Source organism: Archocentrus centrarchus (assembly GCF_007364275.1).
Source record: "Archocentrus centrarchus isolate MPI-CPG fArcCen1 chromosome 18 unlocalized genomic scaffold, fArcCen1 scaffold_23_ctg1, whole genome shotgun sequence".
NCBI classification, from domain to species: Eukaryota; Metazoa; Chordata; class Actinopteri; order Cichliformes; family Cichlidae; genus Archocentrus; species Archocentrus centrarchus.
The window spans coordinates 4,761,363-4,786,658 of NW_022060145.1; the positions used below are offsets into that span (position 1 = coordinate 4,761,363).

At 41.7% G+C, this 25,296-nt stretch overlaps 1 protein-coding gene across 4 annotated transcripts in view; it reads left to right on the forward strand.

Annotated features, from left to right (window-relative positions):
• Positions 1-25,296, forward strand: part of slc8a4b (solute carrier family 8 member 4b) — a 126,650-nt gene that overhangs the window by 41,074 nt on the left and 60,280 nt on the right. For all 4 annotated transcript variants that reach the window (XM_030722514.1, XM_030722515.1, XM_030722516.1 and 1 more), the window contains exons 2-7: positions 19,266-19,520; positions 21,408-21,547; positions 21,697-21,849; positions 21,944-22,171; positions 22,301-22,714; positions 25,157-25,267. In XM_030722514.1, the coding sequence (XP_030578374.1) occupies positions 19,343-19,520; positions 21,408-21,547; positions 21,697-21,849; positions 21,944-22,171; positions 22,301-22,714; positions 25,157-25,267 (1,224 nt within the window). In that variant the 5' untranslated portion in view covers positions 19,266-19,342. The remainder of the gene's footprint in view (positions 1-19,265; positions 19,521-21,407; positions 21,548-21,696; positions 21,850-21,943; positions 22,172-22,300; positions 22,715-25,156; positions 25,268-25,296) is intronic.

Consider the following 25,296-nt stretch of genomic DNA (forward strand, 5'->3'; position numbering starts at 1 on the left):
ACTTTATGTTGATTCATGACAACAGGCCATTAATTGGTCCACAGAGAGTACAACTAATTGTGGAAGCTCAGAGCATTGTTGCCTCAGAACGGGAAAGGTCTTGGGTTCAAAGTCGGGTCACAGTTTGAACTCTCCTCCAGGAGCTCTGGTTTCTCCCACCATCAAAAACGTGCTAACTTGCCTGTCATTTTTGCCCTTGACCAAGGCACCGGCTGACAGCTGGAGTTTGTCCTCAGGAGCTGCATGGTGGCTGCCCACTGCTCCTAATAATTTGCACGGGTTAAAAGCAGAAAATCCATTCTACATTTAATCCAGAAATAAGGCATCTTATTTTAGTCGCCACCATTCTCTGCTGTGCATGATATATTTTGGGAAATGTTATGTTGGAGGAGAAGGAAGATGCAAAGAAATTGCAGAACAAGATCAGTACAGAACTGGATCTAAAATGTCCATTTTTACCTCCGCGTTTGTGTGTTTTGTACCTATCTGGCAGCATTTATACCTGCGAATGGTGTGCCTCAGTTGCACTAGTTGGTGTTGGAGTTTCTCTCTTCGAGTTGACCCATTCTCTTTCAGTTTATGTGAAAAAAATGGAGGCAGAAAAAGAAATGCACGGGAGGGATCGACGCTACTGAACAGGCCAGTCGTTTTGAGCTGCGCTGACGTGATGTGCAGTTACATTTCTAAGGAGGTGCACGTCAGATTAGTCATAGCGCAGTCATGGCGTGGATATGTATGAAAGTTATGATGAAAGTTTTCAGAAAGGTTTGTGGTTATGACATATTTACAGCATACATTTAACACAGAAGTATAATGCCACTGCAAGCCAGATTTTTGTGATTTTTGTGTCTAAAGAATGATTATTGATTAGGACTTCCTGCAGAGTGAGGTGTCTTACAACAATTTGCTGTTTTAAGGGAATCTAAAAGTTCCCACACTGGTTACTTTTCTTTGTTTAGTAAGAGAGTCTGTTTTATAACCTATATATATATATATATATATATATAGTGTTATTTGTTGTGCCACTACCTGCTATGTCAACCACATAGTGACTCTTATTCACTTATAATATTATCATGTGTGTATTGTTATCGTCAGTAACAATATGTTGCGACACCCCTACTAAAAATAAATCATTACACAGAACTCAGATTGGATCACTAAATACTAAAACTAATTCTCTGTATTTCAGGATATCCATTGTTTGCATAACAACTTGGCTTCAGCCTGTTATTGTAATCTCCACTTAACAGAGTAATTTATGAGGAAACCCCTGTAATCTAACTGATTTAGTTAATGTTGTCGCTGTGAATAATCTGCTAACATTACTCTCTGGTTTCTCCTATCGGGCTCGCACACACGCTCAACACACAAACACACATTCTGAGTGCATCACCCACTCATTTCATACCCACAATGATCATGATAATAACTTTCCTGTCCCATTAATCATTGTGGTAATGCCACAGCAGAACAGAGGCCTGTTCTCTCTCTGCCTCCACTCTCATTTTGTTTTGTCCCTCCTTCTGATAATCCCTTCTCTTATATTAATATCATCGTGCACATCAGGTTTGCGCTTTTTTTTTGCATTGCACTCAAGATAAGTGCTGTCCTCCTCATTGTGTAGTAGTAGTAGTGCCAAAATGAGATGTTTTCAACGTGTCACACTGCAGATGAAGATGCTTTGTGAATCTTTAAACTCACTGAGGGCAGATAGGTTCATATTTATGAGACCATCAGCTGTCTGAAATGTCCAACTCTAGCTATCGCCGTTATATTTAATCATCTTTTTCATAACAGTGACTCATTGCTTTTGTCCTGCACAAGCTGATTGCTAAAAGCAGATGAATTAGAGTAGTGTGTCAGCATACAACAGTATATATTTGCATGATTTTGTCTGTACTTTAGAGAAAGTATAATGCTTTTGATTGAATTTCCAGCTCAGTGTGGATGACCTTTTTTTTTTTTTTGGTGGCTGAACAGGTTTTATGTGATGTTAGAGATGGGTTTGGAGATAAACACAGAAATATTACAAATAATATTCTAGACCGTTTAAAACCTCTTTTAATGCCAGAATGAAAATGAATCACTTCTCACATGGTATTCAGTCTCTGCATTTCTGTCTCTGGTGAACGAATGTCTGCAGCTGACGCGTGTTTTTTCATTGTTTATCTACTGAATCATTTGCTCAATTAATCAGTTAATCGGTTTGTCTCTAAATGTCAGATATCTAATTGGACATTTTATAAACATGTCCAGTACAGCAGCCTAAGCTGATGCTGTCACATCTTGTTCCCTTCAAGCAGCAGTCTGAAACCCACAAATCAATAGCATCACACGTAAGGCAAAAAATATTATATAAATGATGAATCAGGAAAGGTGTTAATTGATTCGGATGGATGCAGACATTTGTGTCAGAAACATGTATATTGCTTTAGAAATCGAGGTTGGGCTTACTTCCGGTAGCCTGTGAAGTCAAGCTGAGCTGCAGTCTTAGCACATCAGGTTAGTGAATCTCATATAAAACAGCCTCTTTAAGGTGCTTCATCTTGCTCACAGTTGCTATTGCATCTGCAAGCTGCTTTGCAGCCCACTTCCACCTCAGCTCCACCTTTCCTGTTGTGTCCGACTTAGTCTGTTGTCAGTGATGCCTACTGTATTCGTTGCTGCTTTTCTCTCCTTGTCAGGCTTTCCATGTAGAGTATGTGCATGAAAGGGCAGGAAGGTCCCAGAAAAGTGACAAACTGCTTTATATAAATTACTGCAAAGGGAAATGACCTTCTTCCTTAGATTAATCTCGGTGATCCCGGCTGAAAAATATGTCAGTTTGGTCAGCCTGGGTCTCTTTTGCAGGTGAAGCCTAAAGGTCCTCCTTATTCCCTGAGTCCCAGTGCCTGTGTGTGATAGTCCCATTCAGTAGTCCATCCATGGGTGACAGCAAAGAGTAAGAGGTTTCACAGTAGGAGGAGAGAGGAGAAGAAAAAAATAGATATATCTATATATAGAAACTGAAATGTGACAACTAGAAGCATGAAGAGTGTGGAAAATGGCTGGCTTACAGAGCATGATGCTGTTACCACAGTGACTAATGGGATACCAAAGTTATTCTTGCTGAATGGCTTCAAGAAAGTCAGTCATACTATAAAGTTAAGACTATGTATTTAAGGAGAGGGAGTAGTTATGCATTTGGAAAGTTAAATCGCATGTTGGCATGACGTGCAAATAAATGAACTGTGTGTGTGCATAGTGACAGGTATACTGTGGATGTGTGTGTGTGTGTGTGTGTGTGTGTGTGTGTGTGTGTGTGTGTGTGTGTGTGTGTGTGCGCACGCATCCTCCAGTACTCAGGGATATGAGAGAGATCAGGAGGGATTAATGCAGCTACCAATAATTGCTCTTGCGGTTGCTTTCTCTCTCCCTCTTCATCCCCTCATCTTCCCACACATACATGCACAAGCAAATGGCCTGTGTCCCTTTCGCTCTCTTTCTCCTTCCTCTAAGCTCACAGTGACAAGAGGGTTTTCTTTACACTTTTTATTAAGATTGTTGTTTAGTTGCATAAAAGAGGGACAGGCCGAGAAAGGGGAGAAACATGGAACCGCATGCAAAGAGATACAGTGAGTAACGAGACAAAGGGTGTGAGTCAGAGAAAAGAAGGATGAATGAAATGAAAGTAGAAAAGATTGGATGAGTAATGGTGTAAGTAATGACAAACAGACTGCTAAAGAGAACGTCAGGAGGTGAAGAGAGGCCAAAGACAGAGCAGAGGGGAGAAACTGATGAGGAATGATAGGAAAGAAAGGAGGAAGCAAACAAGAGGAACTTGCATCATCTGTCTAAAAAAAAGAAAAAAAAAAAAACCCTGAGAAAACAGGAGCGTGTGAAACGGTAACACACACACACACACACACACACACACACACACACACACACACACACACACACACACACACACACACAGAATTACACTGTGTTTTAAAGCATTTCTGATGCTAAAACATCAGAAATGAACAGTATTAAAAACTCTGCATAATGTTTAGTAATTCGGTTTTCTCTCCAGATACAGAGGTAAGAAATAAGTGCTTATTTGTCAGTCAAGTTTCATTTGTTTTTTCCTGGAGGGGGATCTTATCCATGCTTCCTTTGATTGGTATATTTCTGGGACCTTCGTAATTGCAGCGTTACTCCGTTACCAGAGTTTCCCTAAAGTGACCGCTGCCTGCCCCTGCAGTAGGGGGAGAGTCACATATACACACACGTGCATATTTATTTGGCTCTTTCTATGAGGGCATTCATTGCCATTAATGCAATCTCAAGCCTCTTATCCCCGAGTAACCATTACAACTAAGTGCCAAACCCTTATCCTAACTTAAATCCAATAGGAAGTTTAATCCTAAAACCAAGTCATAACCCTCAAACAGACCTGTGAAAAAAAGGAGTTCTGACGGTCTTAAACATGTTCTCACAAAACAAACAAACAAACAAAAACTGGACATATTTTTTTTTTATTATTGTCATTTTTGCAACACACAATCAGCCCATTTATTTTCAGCAGGCACAATCACACAAACAAATTCAATGAGTCTATCCATATAGCCGTCCTCTTCTCAAAACAGTAAAAAATAACCTGGGTTATTCGCTCCCTAAGAGGCACTTAGTTATTAAAATGTAAGACCAGAGAACAAAACTTCTGCATTACCAACCAACTTACTATTACATTAATAAAAAATTCAGCATAAAACATACCAAGATTAAGTGAGGGTCACCAAACACAACCTCCTGAGAACTAAAACGCACTCAGCCTGAAAGCTGTGTATGAAAATTAAATGCTATTTAGACAAGCTAAACAGTTACGAAAACATCTTAAAATACATCTGGTAGCCTTACGTAGCCACCACTACAATCTACTGCTTTTGACTGGCTATTGTCACATGACTGGCAGCAGCAGTCTGCACAGCTCCTCCTTGAGTTCTTTTAATGTTATATTCAAAATGGCTCCAGTTTGAAATAGGGAAAGCCACAACAGACTCATGGTCCCACTTAAATGTGTTTCACCAGAGAAGGAAAAAAATCCCAGTGGAGTTTCAGCCACTAGCCACAAAATTCCTAATTCACATCCTGAATGCCGACAAACTAATTCAACTTGAAGAAATGCCACTAGTTAATGGAGTTAGTCTGTTCACTCATCTAAAACCGCAAAAAAGTTGAACGTGTCTCAACTTTTACTGCAACATCACATCAGTGGAAAAGGTGCTCAAGCGGATAAGACAAGATAATAAGCATGTAAGCCTGTATTCTTGGTGGTGCGCTTTATAAAAATGAACTGAAAAAAATAGCATTTTGTTGTATCACTGCATTTTGCTACTGCTTTGTTCTATGAGGGAGGAAGTTCGCTCAAAAACTTTGTTCAATCTCTTTGCTGGGAGTGCCTTCTCGTAATTAAAAATAGACAGTTCATCAGCTAAACTATTGTAAAGGTGATCCAATCTTGCAATTAAACATTTAGCTCACTCTTATCCATAGCTGTCCAAGCTCTCGAGCACCAGCCTCATTTCTCCAAATTTAAGTTTTTCTTTTATGAAGAATTTTTGCAGCAATATTTTCAATGGCTTTTTAAATAAATGTTTGTGTACGGTAGCTCAACGAGTAACTCCTAATGTGTTGAATATTGATGTTTCGTCAAGGGTACCGGCATTCCTTTGGCGCTGTTGCTGTGACTCACCAGGTTATGGCAACAATGAAACAGGTCTGTCACTCCCAACTGTCTTGGCATCACATTTAGACACACTGGGGTGCCGTTTACACGAAGCCGTTTTCACTGGAAACGGTGTCGTTTTGATGCGTTTCAGCCTTTCGTTTACACGATGGCGTTTCAGAAACGATCCGCGTTTACACGAGGACATGTGAAACGATGAAAACGATGTAGTTCCCATGCCAGGCCACAAGTTGGCGTTGGTTTTCTCTTTGCAGTTTGTTTACGCAAGACGCGCATGCGTGGAGTGACACAGTAGGTAGTGCGGCAAATTGTTCATTACTTACAAAACGGCCAATGTGAGAGGTTTTGTGTGGACCGATGATGAGGTTGGATCGCTGCTGCACACAACGCTGAATTACAAAACGGTAAAAACACAGGAAAAGCATAAGAAGCACTCGTGAATCCGCGAGTACTGTTTATCAGTTTGCGCGTGCGCGAAAAACTGGCCGTCGCAACCATAGTGCGCATGTGCGAGTCGAGCGTTTTCAAATCACCCCGGTTTCAAGTGTTTACACGAAAACGCAAGCCAGTGCGTTTCTGAAACGCTCCACTCTGGACCCTGTTTCTGAAACACATCGTTTTCACTCTGTTGTCGTGTAAACAGAAGGGCGAAACACATCAAAACGACACCGTTGTCGTGTAAATGCAAGGCCGAAACGCATCAAAACGACACCGTTTCAAAATGAAAACGGTCTCGTGTAAACGGCACCTGGGTGAGCTCAGTTTTTAACCATGCAGAGTTTAAAAAAAATCTATGCAGTAAAAAAGTCAGAAAATCGTTGTTACATACAGTATTACTTTTTGCATGCTGCTTGATTAGCTACACACATTTCCATGCGTCTACACACACATACATAGACAAGATACTGAATATGCATGACCACTGCTGCCACTGGCAACAATCAGCCTTATTTATGCATTCAAACAGTCATTTCCAACTCCAAAGTTCTTCAGTGCCTCTGGCCACTGACACACACAACATCAGACAACTTAAAAAAAAAAAAAACTAACTTCACATACATCCACCAACACCCAAACGGACACGCAAGTCCCCCCACATGGCCTGCATCATCATATCATGCATCATCTTTTCTCCTATTAATGTCGCAGCCCATTAAAACCCTTTTAACCTAATTTGGCTGATGTTCTCGCCTACACAAAGTTTCACATGTTTGCGCAGCGTGCTGAAGTGGGAACAGAGAGTGAGAAAGGAAACAAAAAGTGAGAACTTGGACTGCAGGCCCATGTCTTTCTAGTCTGTGCAGTCTTATGTGGCATAACAACATGTAACAGCAAGCGTTAGACCGCAATAAAAACACTGAAAATTAGATATAAAGGGAAAGGAAGAGAGTGGCGATGTTTTGCTGCTTCCGACAGAATAGTATTAACCCATATTGACTCGACAGCCTGTGGTGAGATTTGTACGATGCTCTCTTTTGGGAGCAGAAAAATAGCAAGACTGCTCTACCCATGAACTTCACTTCACCTTCTTCAGTTTGTTAAATTATTCAGAAGGCAAAAAAAAAAAAAAAAGCCTTTCCATAAGGCCACATGACAAAAACAGGAACTGCTTTCAAATTAAGATGAGTATTTTCTTGAGGAATAAAACAAACAGAATAAATGTATAAATAAAGAAGAAAGAGAGAAGTTGTACCAAGAGCATTGGGACTGGCTGATTATTAACCTTTGGACCTCAGCCATAGGCTCAATTTCTACACATCATGACATCCATCCATCCATTCTCTTCTGCTTATCCTTTTTCAGGTGGGCTGGAGCCTATCCCAGCTGTCATAGGGCGAGAGGCAGGGTACACCCTGTACAGGTCGCCAGTCTGTCCCAGGGCTAACACAGAGAGACAGACAACCATTCACACTCACATCCACACCTATAAACAATTTAGAATCACCAATTAACCTAACCCCAGTAACTGCGTGTCTTTGGACTGTGGGAGGAAAGTGGAGAACCTGGAGAAAACCCATTTGGACACGGAGAGAACATGCAAACTCCACACAGAAAGGCCCGGGACAAGGTGGATTCGAACCCAGACCTTCTGAGGCACCAGTGCAAACCACCACGCCACCATGCTGCCCCACATCATGACATCTCACACTGATATTGTACAGGCAAATCTCTCCAATCTGTGCCAGCTCAACATGTGTTTGGTCAGTCATATTCATGGGTCACATGAATGACCGTGTGAGCACGGTCCAGGTATTAGTGACGTTGTGGGGACCTAAATGTGTTTGTCTCATTCCAGGGATGCGTCTTCCTTATGGGGACAAAGAGGTAGCCCCCATAGGACAAACCATTAAATCCTAAGGTGAAGACGTGTTTTAAGGTTAAGGGCGATTGGATCTCAATTAAGGTTAAGTTGGGTTTAGTCAAGCAGAACAGCAGTAGATATGGTTTCGGTTCAAGCAGCTCTTCAGGAAATGAATGTAAGTCAATGCAATGTCCTCTGAAGTCATGAAAATATGACTGTGTGTGTATAAAAGTGTGCATTTGTCCTCAGGGTGATGGATGAGCCCACAGCAGATCGATGTTGAGCACAGTCCTGTAGGGAGAAACACTGAGTGACCGAATACGACCACACACACACGCGCGCACGCACACACACACACACACACACACACACACACACACACACACACACACACACACACACACACACACACACACACACACACACCCTCTCCACAAAGCCTGCAGCTGTTGGTTGTGAAGTATTTGGGCAGATATACTTCAAAGATAAATGTGTCTGCAACTGCATATGATTTTAAAAATTACATATTCAGTGTTTGTACTTTTGCTTAGATCCTTCTTCAAGAAATAATTAGCAAACACTTTGCACCTTTTTTACTGTACATGACTGCAGCGACCTGCCTTCAGATGTTCAGTGTTACCTTATTTTTTTGTGTCATTCTCCTAAATTGAAGGGAGTGAGGAATAAGTAAGCTCTGGTGGGATATATTTGCGAGCACTACAAATACCATTTATGCAGCATTTAAAACAAAAAATCCTTTTGCTTCTTGAATGCACCACCCTGTGTTCTCTCTTTTCTTTCCATTAAGTGGGCTTTACCATCATTTTAAATCTGCACTGTGCTCTGGAGAATATGGAGCACTTTACAACACTCTCTAACATGCTTGGACAGCTGTATCCATGGCCCAGTGGGGCGCATTCACTATTGCCCTTAAATCTGCCTAATTATGCATCTCATCAGCTCTTCAGCCACTTGATAGCTGTAGCCACACACACACTCTGCTTCTCTTCCTCCACCACTTTCTACATCTCTTTTCATCTCCCCTCCACATTTCTCGGGTTTTGTCTTATCTTTATTTCTCACTACCTTGCTCTGTTTTCTGCTGTCCCCTCTCCTCTTCTAGCCCCTGCTCCCCACTTGCGTCATCATCTTCATTTTACTTCTAATCTTGTCCTAACTGAGAAACCAAGCTCTTTTAGCACTGTGTACCACAGGACATAGCGACAGCTCCCTCCTGGGTTCGCCTCTCAGTCTTAGTGCCTACCTTCCCTGTCTTTCCACCCCTCCACCCCGCCACCAGACCCGCTCTCCTCCTCTCCCTGCAGGCCTCGAGCTTCCCCTGGCTCAGCCAGTGATCAGTCATGCATGCTCTTTTTTCGCACATGCACACAGACACACACACACACACACACTCTGTCCATTCACACTTGGCAAACGCTGACATACAGCACAACACCAGTAAATTTGCAGGGTTCAACCCATGTGCATACAAACATAAACACACATACTCTAAAGATATAGACCAAGTTATGGTGGCTTCTTCTTTCATTCTTTGTGGAAAAGTGAGGACGCTTTTTTTTTTGAGACACAGGGACAAAGGAAAGAATAGACTGAAGAGTTGAAGAAGATAAAGAAAAGTGAGTTTCAGTAATATTAACATTTTTTTTTTGTACACACCTCTGTTTTTACAAAATGCACAAAAGTGAGGTTCAGACTGAAATGAGATGCAGTCGGGAATAACAAAAACATTTGCAACAAAAGGCAGTTACTGTATATCACAGAAGAGATCAAATTTAAGAAGATGCCAGAAAACACAGAAGACAGAAGAGATTCATCCTGTTCTGCTCCTGCAGGTCACCGCAGAGCTGAAAAGAACTGACTCCAAATCTTTCTAACAAAAAGGCCTAGCAGGGGGTCTCACACTGCACAGTCAGGCTCCATTTGAAGTGAAATATTATTAGGAGCCAAATCCATTTGTGTTGATTTCCTTTTGTGGTGTCCTGGTAGGATGATTTTGTAGTTTACAGATACTGTAATAATGGTACAAACTGAGTTCAGTGTATAAATTATGGGCTTAACAGTAATTATGCCTGCAAAGCACAGGTCTGGCAAGAAAGAGAATGAGGCTGGTTACTGTATATGAACAGAGAGTAAAACTTAATAACAAGGAGGATGCGGAGTCTGGAGGGATGGCATAATAAAGGTAGAGAGACTGAGAGATGAGAAGATAAAAATGGCCGTGGCCAGCAAGTCATTTTTCTACCCACATGAATGAAATTCCATTTCACGTGTCTGCTTTCTTTCTAACCTTCAAAAGCGTATACAACACAGCAGTGCCATAAAACCAAGAAATTGCTTGGGATTTAAAAGGAGATTGCAAACAGAGAAAGCAACGAAATACATATTTGTAGTCCTCAGAGAGTACATAAATGTGGCTCTAGCCACTTCTGTGCTTTACTTTTGTAAAAAAAAAGTCTTTAACCTGAAAGAGCAAAGACAGTTTACAGTACTAAAACACAGTCCTCACTTTTCTTCTCACACTTTCAGTCACAGGTGATTTGCACTCAAAAGTGATGAGATATCACTTCGGTGGCTGAGGTTTATTATTTGAATAAAATATTCAATCATATGACTTGCTGGGGTTGTGTTAGCAATGTGGGGGGAAAAAAAGGCAATTATGGAACAAAAAAATACTGCTAGTTGAAAATAATACTAGTTGAGCTAATAAAAATGTGATGGCTCAAATTAATTTTATTCCTGAGACAACCGTATTTCTCTGCAGAATGACTGTGTGTGTGTGTGTGTGTGTGTGTGTGTGTGTGTGTGGGTGTGTGTGTGTGTGTGTGTGTGTGTGGACAGCTGATGTGAATGAGCAGCCACAGTCAATTGTCTTGCTGCTTTCAATAAGCAGGTTGAAGCTTGTCTGAATGTGTGATGTGAGGGTTGTCTGCATTCATCCAATCCTCCGGTCTCTCTGGCAGTCGTTATACTTAAAGCTGGTTAGTGTGTCGGTCCCTGTGGTTTCATTTTGTCCACTGGTGCATCTTATTATATCTAATGTTTATCAAAACATTCATTTCTGACTGCAGTATTCAAGCCGATTCACTACTAAATTATCTGCTATTGGAATGAATGTAAACTCTTACCTCAGTGACAGATACATTGCTTTTCCTGGGACTGTTTCATAAAACATGACTGTCAGTGATTTACTCATTTCATTTCTAATGCTACTGCTTTTCATGTAAAGCCAAAAACATAAGAACTGCGGTGTTTGCAGGAAACCGTGAGGCTGGTCTCAGAAGTTAAAATCGTAGACTGTGATGGAGGGAAGGCGGATGTAGCTTCCAGGTCTGTAAAGTCAGGTTTATATAAAAGTTCTCCTGCATTCTTTCCAATGGACAGGAGGGGGCGACTCCATGGGCTGCATAAAAAAGTCTTACAGAAGCCAATCGGAAAATGGCTCTCGGTTCCTTTGATCCACGCTCTCAGTAAACACTTTCTTCGTGAGCTCATGACCTCAGCCACCAGTTTTAAGTCTTACTTAATACAACATGATGTTCACTTTGTAATTTTTGGTCCCACTTGGAGAAAAATAAATGATTAAGAAGGATATGGATATGATTCCAGGTGCTGATAAGGCACCAACATTTGAGTGTGGAGTGGCCCTCGGTTTCTCAGTCAGATCCGCCCATTGCTCATGATGTCTGGTTTCAAACTCTAAGATGCAACAGAGAAACGTTCACCTTGAGGCCTTAAAAAGGGGACTTCGCAAAGCAGTTGGTGATATCACAGTGTTTACAACCACCTTTACATTCTGTGGTCACACCAGATTATATGGACTCTTTGTATGTGCAAAGGCAGTCTGAATCCACTGAAGGAACGGCAGACTCTACTGGAAGTAAAAATTCCTATAAAGTTAGCTGACTACAGAATATGTAACCACTGAATGGCATTTGATGAAAATTGCGGACCATACTGCTTTTATTTTTGTTCTGCTCTCCTTTCATCCTAGTAATTGCAATGGCATCCAACATTGTAAACGTGCATCAAACAATAATCAATTTTTATCGGTATTTTCACACATTCATGAGTTCACATGAACACCTGTAGGCTTGAGTGAAAGCAGGAAAAAGCCATTTGGCAGGAATTTGTGTGTCTGTGCTTTTGTGTGAATCAGTCGAGTCAGAGGATTTGGCTCCGTGCCAGTGCACGAGTTAATATTTTCATTTACATACATGTCTGCACGCACGCCTGCATACACACATACATGAGCAGTGCTGTTATGTCAGAAGAGGTCATTTTGTGTGTGTGTGTGATCTGTCAGAATGATTCAGGTCTTACAAGGAAAAGTCTTGAGGGAATAAGGAGCAAATACAAACACAAGCATCAGGGTTAAGAAGTCATTTGGAGCCTTGGACTTGGCCTCAGCCTCCAGGAAAATCAGACTAACACAATAAGGATGCAGCTTTTCTACTGCTGTGTGTACATTTAGAACAGCACAAGCCCATACTCCAAAAGAATGAGTCAGCATAGCATGTTCTGAGGGTCCTTCTTTCAGTCAGCAAAACTGCTATTATTATCTGTGCGCAGACATCTCTGTTTCATTCAGCCTTACACATTATCACTTAAAGGTTGCACTTAAGATAGTTCTGAAAATTAAAGAACATCTTGACTCAGCCTAAGAAAAGGCTAATAGCTTTTTCTTTCTCTTTTTTTTTTATTTTAAACACAAACGCCTCAATATAAATTAAAGCCGCAAGCGGCGATAATAGGCCCTCGCCGGCCGCCGCCCAAGTGCTGGTGCCGATTTGAACCCAGCTTTTCCAGCCGTGCCTATTTTATCCGGGTTTTTTTTGCTGCCACATATGAGAAACTGCAATGAATGTATTGACTTTCTCAAAGAAAAAGATGCCATATTCAGGGCATCACCATGGCAACGCCTTACACATTACAGTATTTTCACCTGTAGGTTTTATGTTCAGGGAGATGTGGACAATGCGTGTACCAAATTTCAGGCATTTGTATGCATTTTTGAGAAAGCATCAGGCTGACATCAGCAATCTGTGTACCAAATTTCATGTATTTCGGGCAAACTAAGCAGAAACTTTAGTATGGGGGATTTTTCGCTTTTTCCCATTAGAATAAAATGGGGCATTTCGGGCTCCGCCATGGCAACGTGTTAGAAAATAGAGTATGGGTGTGATTGGCTTTTTTGATCAGGATGACGTCAAGAATGTTGACACAAATTTTCATGCATTTCAGTGAAAGTAAAATTCTGGACCGCCATACAAATTTTTGTTTGCTTCTGTAGGGGGCGCTATTGCACCTAGAAACTTGATTCCCTAATTGTGGGTTCAGGCCGGTTCAGTAAACAAGTTAGTAAATTTTGAGGCTGATCGGCCAAAGATTGTGCGAACGAATGCACAAACAATATTGCGGTGAGAGACAAAAACGAAGACCAAATTCACGCGTTGCGCTCGTCATTGACCCAATTTCATCGCGCAAGCTAGCTGTTGATGCGAACGATTTCAATTATGGGCTGTTCCATTCACCCCCATATATACGTTTTCGAGAAGCGTTCGACCTGACCTACCTTGTTTGAGGGTCCGTTGTCAAAGTCGAGCGCTTCGCGTCAGAACTACCACCGCGATTGCGAGGCCGCCATCAACCGGATGGTCAACATGGAGCTGTTTGCATCTTTCAAACAAAGTCGAGCTTCGCGCTCGACTTTGACCCTTTTTCATTTTTCGTGCGAGCGAATGCAATAGGCTCCTCGCCGATCCCTTCGGGAGGCTCGGGCCTAATTAGAAGAACCTTGACACAAATCGAGCTGGTAAGCTTCGGCTACAGCTGCATAAAGCCAGAGCCGTTTATTTCTACGTTTAGCCCCTGCATTTGTGTTTGTGAAAGCCCATTCAGAGACTCTCACCAGACACTCAAAGCTGAAATCTATATAAAACTAAGGAATCTTCTTTTACCCGTGGACAACCCATAATTTTCCCTATTATGTGCCAGCATGTTCTGTATAGATATTTTAGAGTGAAACAGCAGTAGATTTGTTTACTGATGAGGATGAGTTGAAAGGAGTGGGGAAGCTGGACTGGAAGGAGGTGTGAAAGAGTGGATGAGCAGGGGATATTGAGAGGTGCTTGAGACATGAAGTGGTGACAGTCCATGCGGGCATAGAGAGAGAGAGGGAGAGAGAGAGAGACGGAGGACAGCAGGACATTGACTTGGGGACATGGTGGTGCAGGAGGCGTGGGAGCCTGACAAAGAAGCTGAGTGGGAAATGGAAGAGGAGATTGGGTGGAGATGGAGTGATGGATAGTGAAAGACAGGTCAAGAAAACAGGAGATTAATGCAGCAAGTGAGAAAAATAGGAAAGAAGGCACAGCAATAAAGGATCACAAATTAACTTTTTAGCAGCACTGTGATGATTATGATGATTACATTTAAAATAGATTGATATAATTGTGATACCTATAGTGAAACATCTAGAATCAAATTTATACTTTAATCATTATTTTTAGTTTACTTCTTCATTCCTGACTTCAACTTGAAGCTTTCAAATCACTGGACAGAACTGGTCCTGGCACAGCAGCGCTTCACAGCTGCATGCTATGCTGTCACTAGGGGGCAGTGTCAGAAATACGTGGAAAAGCTGGTGATGTGAGTTGCTCTTGTTTACGTTGCCTAGGAGACCCTAGAAGTCCCACAGATCTCTGCTAATCAGCGCTAATGAACTATCAGAGCACCAAACAAAATAGAAAGCACGAAGATCTTGGATGGTCTGCACCACACAGCAAGCCATGGTGTTGGGCAGATAATCAGAATGTCAGCGACGTATTAGCTCATCCAGCTCACAATCTGTCACAATTAACAGGTGGTTGTAATGCATGACGTACACAAAGAAAGTCATACGTTTTCTTGTGACCGGTTGGCTGTATTCCACAAACCGGTGAGAACTAAAACCCACAGAGGATGATAAACGTGACCTTGACCTTGTCCCTGAGTGCAGATTGGGTGGGAGAAGGGGGAAATTATCCACAGAGGGCAGAGCTGCTTTTGTACCAGGCTGTAAACATGCGGTAAAGTTCATCCTATCTATGAGGATGGATTCCCCTTTTGGAACCAGCTTCCAGTGGCACTGCAGCTTTTGCCATTTCCCTGCTGACTTCCTATCATTAGTTACTGAAAGATGTCAATTCTGCTCTGTGTTTGCGTATTTAGCAACCTCTTTATCATTGTTGTGTGGTTGTAGGCCCATAGGTGAAAAGGCACATGCCGAATGAGTTTTAAGAACATCAAGGCTGGATTACAAATGGGCAATGGAGGAACTGCCCGAGAACTCCAGCGTCTCAGGGGCTCTGGGTGCACAGCCAACACGAAAGCACAATATAAAGCAGAAATGATAAAGCACGTAAAAGCATTTATGCACAGCAGTGTATACAGGGCTGATTAAAGGCTTTTGTCCAACTCTGTGAACACATTTAAGAAAAAAAAATGAAGCTTTTTGTAGCTCCAGAGGGAGTTGTGTGAAGTCTGACAAACAGCCCCAAGCAGTCGGGGCTGAAGACTACGAGTGGAAACTGAAAATAGGAAAAAAGTGAGCTTCCCAGAGTCCTCATCTCTGCTTGAGGATATCAGCTTGAGGCTACAATAGGTTTTACATGCATAACACACCCCAAATCTCTGACAAAGCTTCAATGGTCAACGTGCATTATGTGTAATGCAGGAACTTTGTTTGAGCAAGGCAGGAGAACACATGGAATACAAGTCTGAAGCCCTGTTTTGAGGCTCCTAAGTATATGCCTGTTTAATGCAATGACTGTGTGCCTAATCAAGATAAAGACCCTCAGCTTATCATATGCTGCCCTAGTAAATAAAGTATGCGTGAAGTTGCCAAAACACATTTTATTACCAGGATGTGCAATGATTTATAAACCTGCAGCCAAGATGTGACCATTGCAGATGAAACAAAGCATGCAGCGACGCAGCGACTGAAGTCGTTTTTGGTTGAAAGGGGAAAAAAGTAAACGGAAAAAAAAAAAAGAAAAGGGAGATTTAGAAGGAGACGCCAGAGGAGAGAAGTGACTTGAAGTGACAGGTTGTTGTCAGAGCAGCAAGACCCTGGAAGATAGATTAAGACAGGGTCAGCAACTTGACGCTAATGTCACGCCTGATGACTAACTGCGGTTGTGTGTGTATAGGTGTGTGTGTGTGTGTGCGCTTGTGTGAAAAACAGGGTCAGCAATTTTTTTATTTTTTTTTTTGTCCAGAGATTCGAGTGTGCGTGCGTTTGTGTTTGTTTGAGAGTGCGCCAGTATGAGGCCAGCAACTTCTGCACCATAAGTCAGCTTGACACAGTTTGTGCATTCGACTGTTTTTTGTGTATTTGTGCATTTGTGTGCTTGCACTTGTTTGACCTAACACTGCTGGGTCAAACCATTTCTCTTCCCCCTTTTTTTTTTTTTTTTTGGTGCATTTTCACTCACAAACCATTAATGTTGAACAGCCGCTTTTCCTCCCCGTCATGAAAACAGATTGCTGTCGCGTCTCTGCTGTCGACTACTTGTTCCCAGCTTAGCTTATGTTTACTGCCAGAGAAATGTGCAACAAAGAGCAGCATTTACAGCTGTCTGCACACAGCCACAATCATCTGTGGTAACTTGTGGGTAAATATTCACATGAAAGACTACATTCAAGGCCATTATTTCCATTAGAAAATGGTGTGAACACAGAGAAATATCCATTTTAAACCTCTTTCTAATGTTACATTTTGTGTTTAGTGTATCTCCACTGTTCAGATGAAACAATGCCCCAAGATAAAAGAATCAACATGTGTTTGAACATTGCAATCTTCAAATTCCCCCTCGTGCTTAAAATATTCAGTCGTGCATTAGGAATTTCATTTGCTCTCTCTCCTCTATAGCTAGGAGGGAAATCTTTAAACCTGCAAGAATGGATTCATCCATTTTGCCAGTGAACAGGTAGTAAACACACCAGTAACACAATATCACATTGCAAACCTGGCAAGGCAAAGGTGTAAGAAAGATGTTTTCTAAATACACATGAAGCAGACAGTGAACATTATTTTTGATTGGGGCTATCTATTTAGTATACTGTAAATTAAGTATTTTAGCTTGTAGTCCTGTTTTGATCTCCAACAACTCCTGAAAGAAATGTCTGGCTCTGTAGCTCCTCAGCTACTCTGCCAAGTAACCTTCATTAGCCTGTGTCTTTTTTGATTAGCTGCCTGTTAGAAAGCCTGCTGGAAAGAGCAGTGAAAGGTAATCAAGACTGTAAAGTTACTCAACCCAAAGCACTGAGCCAAAAGATTTAAAAAAAAAAAAAAAAGAAAAATTAAAGGAAAGAAAACATCAGGGTGATGTTAAATATCTGCAGTTTTTTTTTTTTTGTTACAATTGTTTTCAAAATCATTTGCTTCCATCTGCAGTAACATCATGGTTCAGTTCTGGGACCTCTCATTCTGCATGCACGTATGTAAAAAGCATAAGGAGAACAGCAGGAAAGATCCCAGCATATAACAGAGCAAGCATCAGTGAGACATTAAGTGAGGCACTGCATGAATAGCAGGAGCTCGAGGTGGGTTGCAAAGAGGCTTGCAGAGGCAGCAGCAGCAGCTGTGGGCGGGCTAAAGCAGCTGAAATAGCATGCCCCAGATTTGCCATTTGGATACAGAAAAGTGTCTATGATGGTCATAAGCTGATGTACTATGGCACTGAAATCAGCTGATCTGCTGGTATTGCTACAAGTGCAAGTCTGTGGCCTGCGCAGCCTAAAGCTAATGCTCAGTTTAATCCAGTTCTCATGTAAAAATTACAGTTATGAATGAACCAACCCCCTTGTTGATAGTAGGGATACATGGAACGTGATGATCATTGGATTAGACAGATGGCAAACAAGTCAAGTGGAAGTGTCATGGTCCTGGGCCAATGGCCCAGTGTTTTGGTTCTAGTGGTATAGTTCTGTTTTATGGTTTCTGTGTTTCTGTCTTCCTGTGTTTGTGCTGTCCCTAGGTGTTTAGTCTCTGTGTACAATGTTAGGTTACTTCCTGTTTTATTTTGGTATATTCTTGGTCTGTGTGCTTTGGGTTTAGTTTATGTCTTGTACTTCCCTCCCAGCTGTTTTCCATCTGTTCACTACCTTCTGTGTATTTAAGTCTTGTGTTTTCCATGCTTGTTGTCGCGTCATTGGTTGTTGTCCGCTGTTCTATGCTTAGTCTATAGTGAAGTCTAGTCTGTTTCGCCTCTCTCCCCCGTCTGGTGTGTTTCCGGGGAGAGCTCAGGGTTATCTTTTGTACAATTGTGTAAATAAACGTGTGTGAGTGAATTTCACCCGTTTTGGAGTCTGCATTTTGGGGTCCTCCTTCCTGCCTGCGCAGCGGCCAGCCGTGACAGGAAGAGACTCAAAGGTTTTCGCTGGCAGTTGTAAATTTTTTCTGCAATGAAAAAAATGATCACCCCTGGAATATATGGTTCAGTATGCTGCAGAACAGATGCTGACTAGAATTAATTGTCCTTATAAAACCAAACCGCGATCTGTGCCTGCATTATGCCAAGGCCGTTATTTATTTATTTTGGTTACATATTGCGAAAATTGATTTTAAGAGTTCTCTGTTCATATTTTAGCAGTGGAAGGAGGTGTGTACAAGTGCAAAAACACCCCCTGTCTAACAATCTCTAAGTGCTAATGTCTGCTTTGCTGCAAAGCTCCTATTGACTGTTCTGTGGTGATTGATTTTTTTTTTTTCATCTGGGTTCCCGGGGAGCTCCAGCTGGCTACATCTACTTCAGCTTTATTGTTTTAACTTTATTACAGATGCTGGCTACAAGTGCATCATCATTTATAGCACTTCTACAGACGCTTTCTAAACTTCTTCTTAAGTAATGACTTTCCATTATTGCTTTTCCATTACATGTTATCTCTTCAAATGCATTGTAAAGCACTTTGCAACTATGTTCTATTGAGTTCTAGTAAAAAAAAAAAAATGAAGAATGCTGTTATTTTAAGTCACACATATAAGGTGTTACTGACAGCCCACCTGAGCTGTTTTCCTCACATGAAACTTCAAATTAACAGCTTGTTTTAATTAAAGACACCTGACACTTGTTTTCATACTGAATACGAATGAGTGAACTGAAACAGTTCATGTGAAAATTCACTAATAGGTTTTACAGAACAGTGAAGGATTTGATCCCCCCCCCTTTCTCTTTCTACCTCCAGGTTTTGGACATCAACCAACACTGGGCTGACCCAGAGCAGAACTCGGTAGAGTCCAGTGAAGGTCCAGATCAGCAGAAATGGCTCCCGCAGCCATGTCTAAGCCTCCATCCTCTCTGACCTCACTCTGCCCATTCCACTTCTCTCCCTCTTCTTTCCTTCTCTGTTTCCTTCTCTCCTTCTTTTTGTTGCTGTCGTGTCCTGAATCGGTCCACGCGAAGCAAAACTGCTCCGTTGGTGGAGACCCCTGTCAGGAAGGTGGGTCTGTGAGAAGAATGATTGGTTGTTTCATTTCAAACATGTAAATACATTGTAAACAGAAGGAAAAACAAAGTTAAAAAATATATAACTCTATATGCCACATTATATGCATGATCGAAAAGGATCAGCACTTATTTGATACTTCTTAAAACTATTTAATAATTTACAATTCAGTGTTCATCGAGCAGACAAAATACATGTATAACTATACAAGTCTACACACACAAACACAAAATACATGCATAAAACATTATAAAATTCACAAATCAAAGCAACCAAAATACATTGAACTATAAACCCAGTAATTAACAGTCATGAATGGCTGCATGGGATGCAGAGACCCACAATGCAGGACTGAGACTATTTGCAGTCCAGTAATCAGAGTAAAGTAAATTATCCATGCGTTACTATTTTTGTCATTTTCCTTAGTAAAAGGATATATTTTTGCTTTCTTCTTGCGTCTCGGGGAGCGACGTCTGGCTGATACGACAATCAAGTCCTGTTTTCAGCACGAGGACAATAATGCCACACAGCAACACAAACGTAAACAATGGAGGGAGGAGAGAGATACGCGTTTTTTAGCTGGAAATACAGGAACTATTGTGAGTTTGTTTCAGCTAAAGATGACAATATCAAGCTTGGTTGTGCACTCTGTGCTGGCAACAAATTGCTCTCTAGCTTCAAAAACATTACGTCAAATATGAAGAAACATTTGGAGTCGCAGCACGGCACAGTCACACTTACAGAGCTGCTGCTGGTGTTGTGCAAAAAAGTGATCGTCTGCCAAAAACGTTTTTCTGTATTTGCCAAAAAAATGAATGCCTGTATTTAAATGGCTGTAAATGACTTGTTGACCTATAATCTGTGAAACATGTGTCAAACATATCTCTCATGAATGATATCAGGTAATTTTGAGTGAGAAACAACATTTCTATCACAAGGTAGAAGCTGCAATCAGTTTTTGGCAAAGTGACTTTTATATATTTGTTTTTTATCAAGGTAAAAACTGTCATTGACATTAAAAATGTCTCTTTAAACATATCTGTCTAAGAGGGCTGCAAAAATAGCAACAAATATAACATTACAGTTTATAAAGATATTTTCAGTGGCCAAAAAGCTCTGGATTGGTTGGTAATTTCTTCATTTTATATATAAACCCTTCATAAATCATGTTGACTGCACAATATAAGTAAAGACATTACACATTAAAGCACATAGAAATATCGGAATCACTTTATGGCAGACGATCACTTTTTGGCACAACATCGGCAGCTGTTGAATGCGACTAATAAAGTAACTTGTAATCTAACTTAGTTACTTCTAAAATTAAGTAATCAGTAAAGCTTTAAAGGCGTAATCAGTAATCGGATTACTTTTTCAAGGTAACTATGCCATCACTGCTTATAACAGCATATTTTGCTAGCCCATTCTGCATGGCCTGTCCAGATGATACGAACACTGAAGGGACGTATTTGGTAGGTGCTGGTCTATTAAAGTTGAACAAAGGCAGGAGAATGTGCCTGAGGGTGCGCAGCAGGTCTGCCTGATGAGCAAAAATGCGCCTCTGGTGAGTTTAAAGTGAAATATGTCAATTTACTTCCACGAATCTAGAGCACTGATCAGTTTTGAGAAAGTTTTCATGTTTTCATTAAGTTCAGCAGTTCCACAGAGTTTTAGTAGGACAAATGGGACCATATAGAAGATTTCCCATGTACAATAATCTTTAATGAGGTTATGCCGCTGCTGTGATTTCCACAACACGCTCACGGTGGCAGGCTTTATAGGATTAGAGGCAGAGAGTTTAGATTATTACACAAAGTTGTTGCAACCAAATATTCCCCGTGACACTGCTGAAAAATGATTTGTCCTTTCTTTTGATTTCAGGAGTGGTGCTGCCGGTCTGGAACCCTCAGAACCCCTCTGTAGGGGATAAAGTGGCACGAGCCATTGTTTACTTTGTAGCACTTATATACATGTTCCTGGGCATGAGCATTATAGCAGACCGATTCATGTCTTCTATAGAGGTAGGTCAATGATTGTCCATTCAGTTATTATTGTGTTGCAGTGTAACTTTGTGATATGATTACTAACACATAGCCTGTATAAAACACACATACAATAAAATGCAATATTTCAGTGCCTCTTTCCTTTTCCTGCGCCCTCTCCTCTCCAGGTGATAACCTCCCAGGAGAAGGAGATCACCATAAAGAGGCCGAATGGTGAGACCACCACAGCCACAGTCAGAATCTGGAATGAGACCGTTTCTAATCTCACTCTAATGGCCTTGGGCTCCAGTGCCCCTGAGATACTGCTGTCTGTTATCGAGGTCAGTACAACATGAGCCTGGTGGCTGCGCATTAGATCAACTGATACAGAATGTAACGGAAACACAGCAATCTTATTTTCACCTCCAATCGCAGGTGTGCGGTCACGGGTTCGAGGCTGGCAATTTGGGTCCCAGCACCATTGTGGGCAGCGCCGCCTTCAACATGTTCGTCATCATCGCCCTGTGTGTGTATGTGGTTCCCGAAGGAGAGACGCGCAAAATCAAACACCTTCGGGTGTTTTTTGTCACGGCAGCTTGGAGTATCTTCGCCTACATCTGGCTCTACCTGATTCTGAATGTCTTTTCCCCTGGAGAGGTGGAGGTGAGGACAGACTTAAGTGAAAACTGCTGAAGTTTAGAGAAACAAGTAGTTGGGCTGAAAGAAGATTGAGAGAATAAAAAAGAAGGGAAAAAAAGAAAAGCTGTTAACTGTGTCTCTTCTCTCATTCAGGTGTGGGAGGCAGTGCTTACTTTCCTCTGCTTTCCCCTCTGCGTGGTCCAGGCCTGGGTGGCTGACCGCCGCCTTCTCTTCTACAAGTACGTCCGCAAGCGTTACCGTGCCGACAAGAATCGCGGCATCATCATTGAGACAGAGGGTGGGCCCGACGGGGGAATAGGCATTGATGGAGGAGGAGGGGGCGGAGCGCTGGGTCCAGGGGGCTTCACCAAGATGGACATGCTGGAGCTGGATGGACAGATAGCACTGAACTGTCACAGCGGGATGGATGGAGGCATGATGGAGGCGGGAGGAGCAAAGGATGATGAGGAAGAGGCTAGGAGAGACATGGCGAGGACACTAAAGGAACTGAAGCAGAGGCATCCGGATAAAGACATGGAGCAGCTGATTGAGATGGCAAATTATCAGGTTAGCAGCACACAACACGCACCATTAGCTGCATAAGCTTTGTAAAAAAAAATTGTATCACTTAAATTCATTGTGGGGTTTTTTTCTGTTTTGGGGGAGGGAATGAAATATACTTAAAATACAAGTGTGTGGAGTTGGAGAGAGACTCTGTAACTATAACTTTACACAGCCATACACAAAGAACTACTTTTTACACACGGTAAGCCGATTAAGTACTAATGAGGTGCAACATCATCTATACTCATTACCTGTTGCACTTGGTACACCTGTTCAGCTGCTCATTAATGCAAATATCTAATCAACCAATCACGTGGCACCAATTCAGTGTATTTAGGCATGTAGACATGGTCAAACCGGGTATCAGAATGTGGTCAAAAGGTCATTTAAGTGACTTTGAATATGGCAGGATTGTTGGTGCCAGATGTGCTGCTGGGGTTTTCCAAAACACTGAAAATATCCAGTGAGCAGCAGTTCTCTGGGCAAAAATGTCATGTTGATGCCAGAGATTGGAGGAGAATGGCCAAACTGCTTCAAGCTAATAGGAAGGCAACAGTAACTCAAATAACCACTCATTATAACCATGGTTTCCAGAAGACCATTTCTCAATGCACAACATATCAAACCTTGAAGCAGATGAGCCGCAGCTGCAGAAGACCACGCCGGGTGCCACTCCTGTCAGCAAGAACAGGAAACTGAGGCTGCAGTTTGGGCTCACCAGAACTGGACAACAAAAGATTGGAGCAATGTTGCCTGTTCTGATGAGTCTGGATTTTTGCTGTGGCATTTGGATGGTATAGAGTCAGAATTTGTCATGACAAATTCAGCATGGTGATGATAACAGAGGAAGGGGTGCAGTTTTCTGAGGAGGCAGCACAGCGTTATAGAGAGGAAAAAATTATGATGTTTATGGTGTAAGTTTTTAGCAGTCTCTTTAGTGCAACGAACCCAATAACATGCTCACAAAAACTAAAATCGTTACTGAGTGGTTAATTTAGTTGGCTGAGCATCAGCTAGCTGCGCACATCACCTGAGTCTCTCTCAGCTTTTTGTTTAGTGCTGATTAAACCATTAGTCTGCTGAGTGAAAAGTGTTGCTGACTTGATTGACAACAATAAAACATTCAACCCCCTCTGCCATGCAGGTGATCGTTTGCCCAGTAAGTTACATGAAAGCTTGATATATAACAAAAAAATACTATACTATACTATAAAAAAATACTACCTTGAGGTCACATTGCTACCTTTTTTTTTCAGCAGACCTCAAGTTAAGATTTTGGTGGGAATTTAGATTTGTGATGTGTTGATTGATACTTCCTGCTCAAAATGTAACTGTTAAATTTGGCATTAGTTTAATCACGTTTTAGCTGTCAGCACACACACCCATACTCCTCCCTGTCACAATAGTTGCTCGCACTTTGTTAAAATGTTGAACTTTTATGAGCTGTAATCATTAAATTGGCACATTAGAGATTCCTCTCTTCTATGCAGTGCCCACATTTCAGCTGTAGAAGCTAGCCAAGTCTCTGCTGCTCTCCCTTCCTCCGCTTTCCCCCCCTCTTCCTTCCCTTGCCTCCTCTCCAACTCATTTCTATGTCTTTGGTTTCGGCAGTGAAGGAGGGAAGGAAAGGAGTTTGGCAGGCAAAATGTGCGCTGGGCAACTCCCAGAGGTTTGTTTGCATTCAAGCCTCCCTATCCCTGCAGCTACTCCTTCCACTCCGTGCTGTAAATAAGAATGACAGCTGCCCTGTAGATTAAACTTGACTGGGCAAATTCAGGTTCTTGCAGTCATAATGAATCACTGACTGAAAAATTTAATTTGCTTCATGGGAAATGGAGATAGGCTATTCTGCTTGGTCAAAAAAAAAAAAACCCAAAAAACAAATCAGTTTCTTAACTGAACCCTTACTTATTCCTCCTATCTAAAGAGTTGCAGATATAAAGATTCTGCCGGCTCGCCTCCATTAAATCTGAATAAATTGCAGTGTTCCCGGCTCTGAGGCCACATTTAGTCTAATGATCTTGCAGCTACAGTGGCCACTTTGTTCATTTTCAATTTAGTGGATTGTTAGGATAATGCGTTACTATTGAGCCATACATTTCTATTGAAACCATTACTTATATATATTGATAAGCCTCATTAAAACTAAAGTTAGCAGCAAAGCGAGCCAGGAGCCAAAGCCTAAAGTTAATATGTAAGAAAATAAAATTAAATCATTCTTTGTCAGTGTTATTGTCCTGATTTATTCTGTCTGTCTTGGCAGGATCTTTCTTGAGATGTCAGGGAATCTGCAGCTGATTATAAGTTCCTTTCTGGAGGCATAGGAACAATTTCCCAGGAGAAAATGTTCCGATTGTAGCTGTCACTTTAAAAATGTTCACTTTTGGGCAGATCAGATTCAATTAACATGAAATGGTTCATTGATTGATTGCATTTGTTGGTCAGGTCCTGATGCAGCAGCAAAAGAGCAGAGCATTTTACCGTATCCAGGCGACGAGGATGATGATCGGCGCAGGCAACATCCTCAAGAAGCACGCTGCTGACCAGGCCCGCAAGGTAAGGCACGCACAGTATTCCCCCATCTC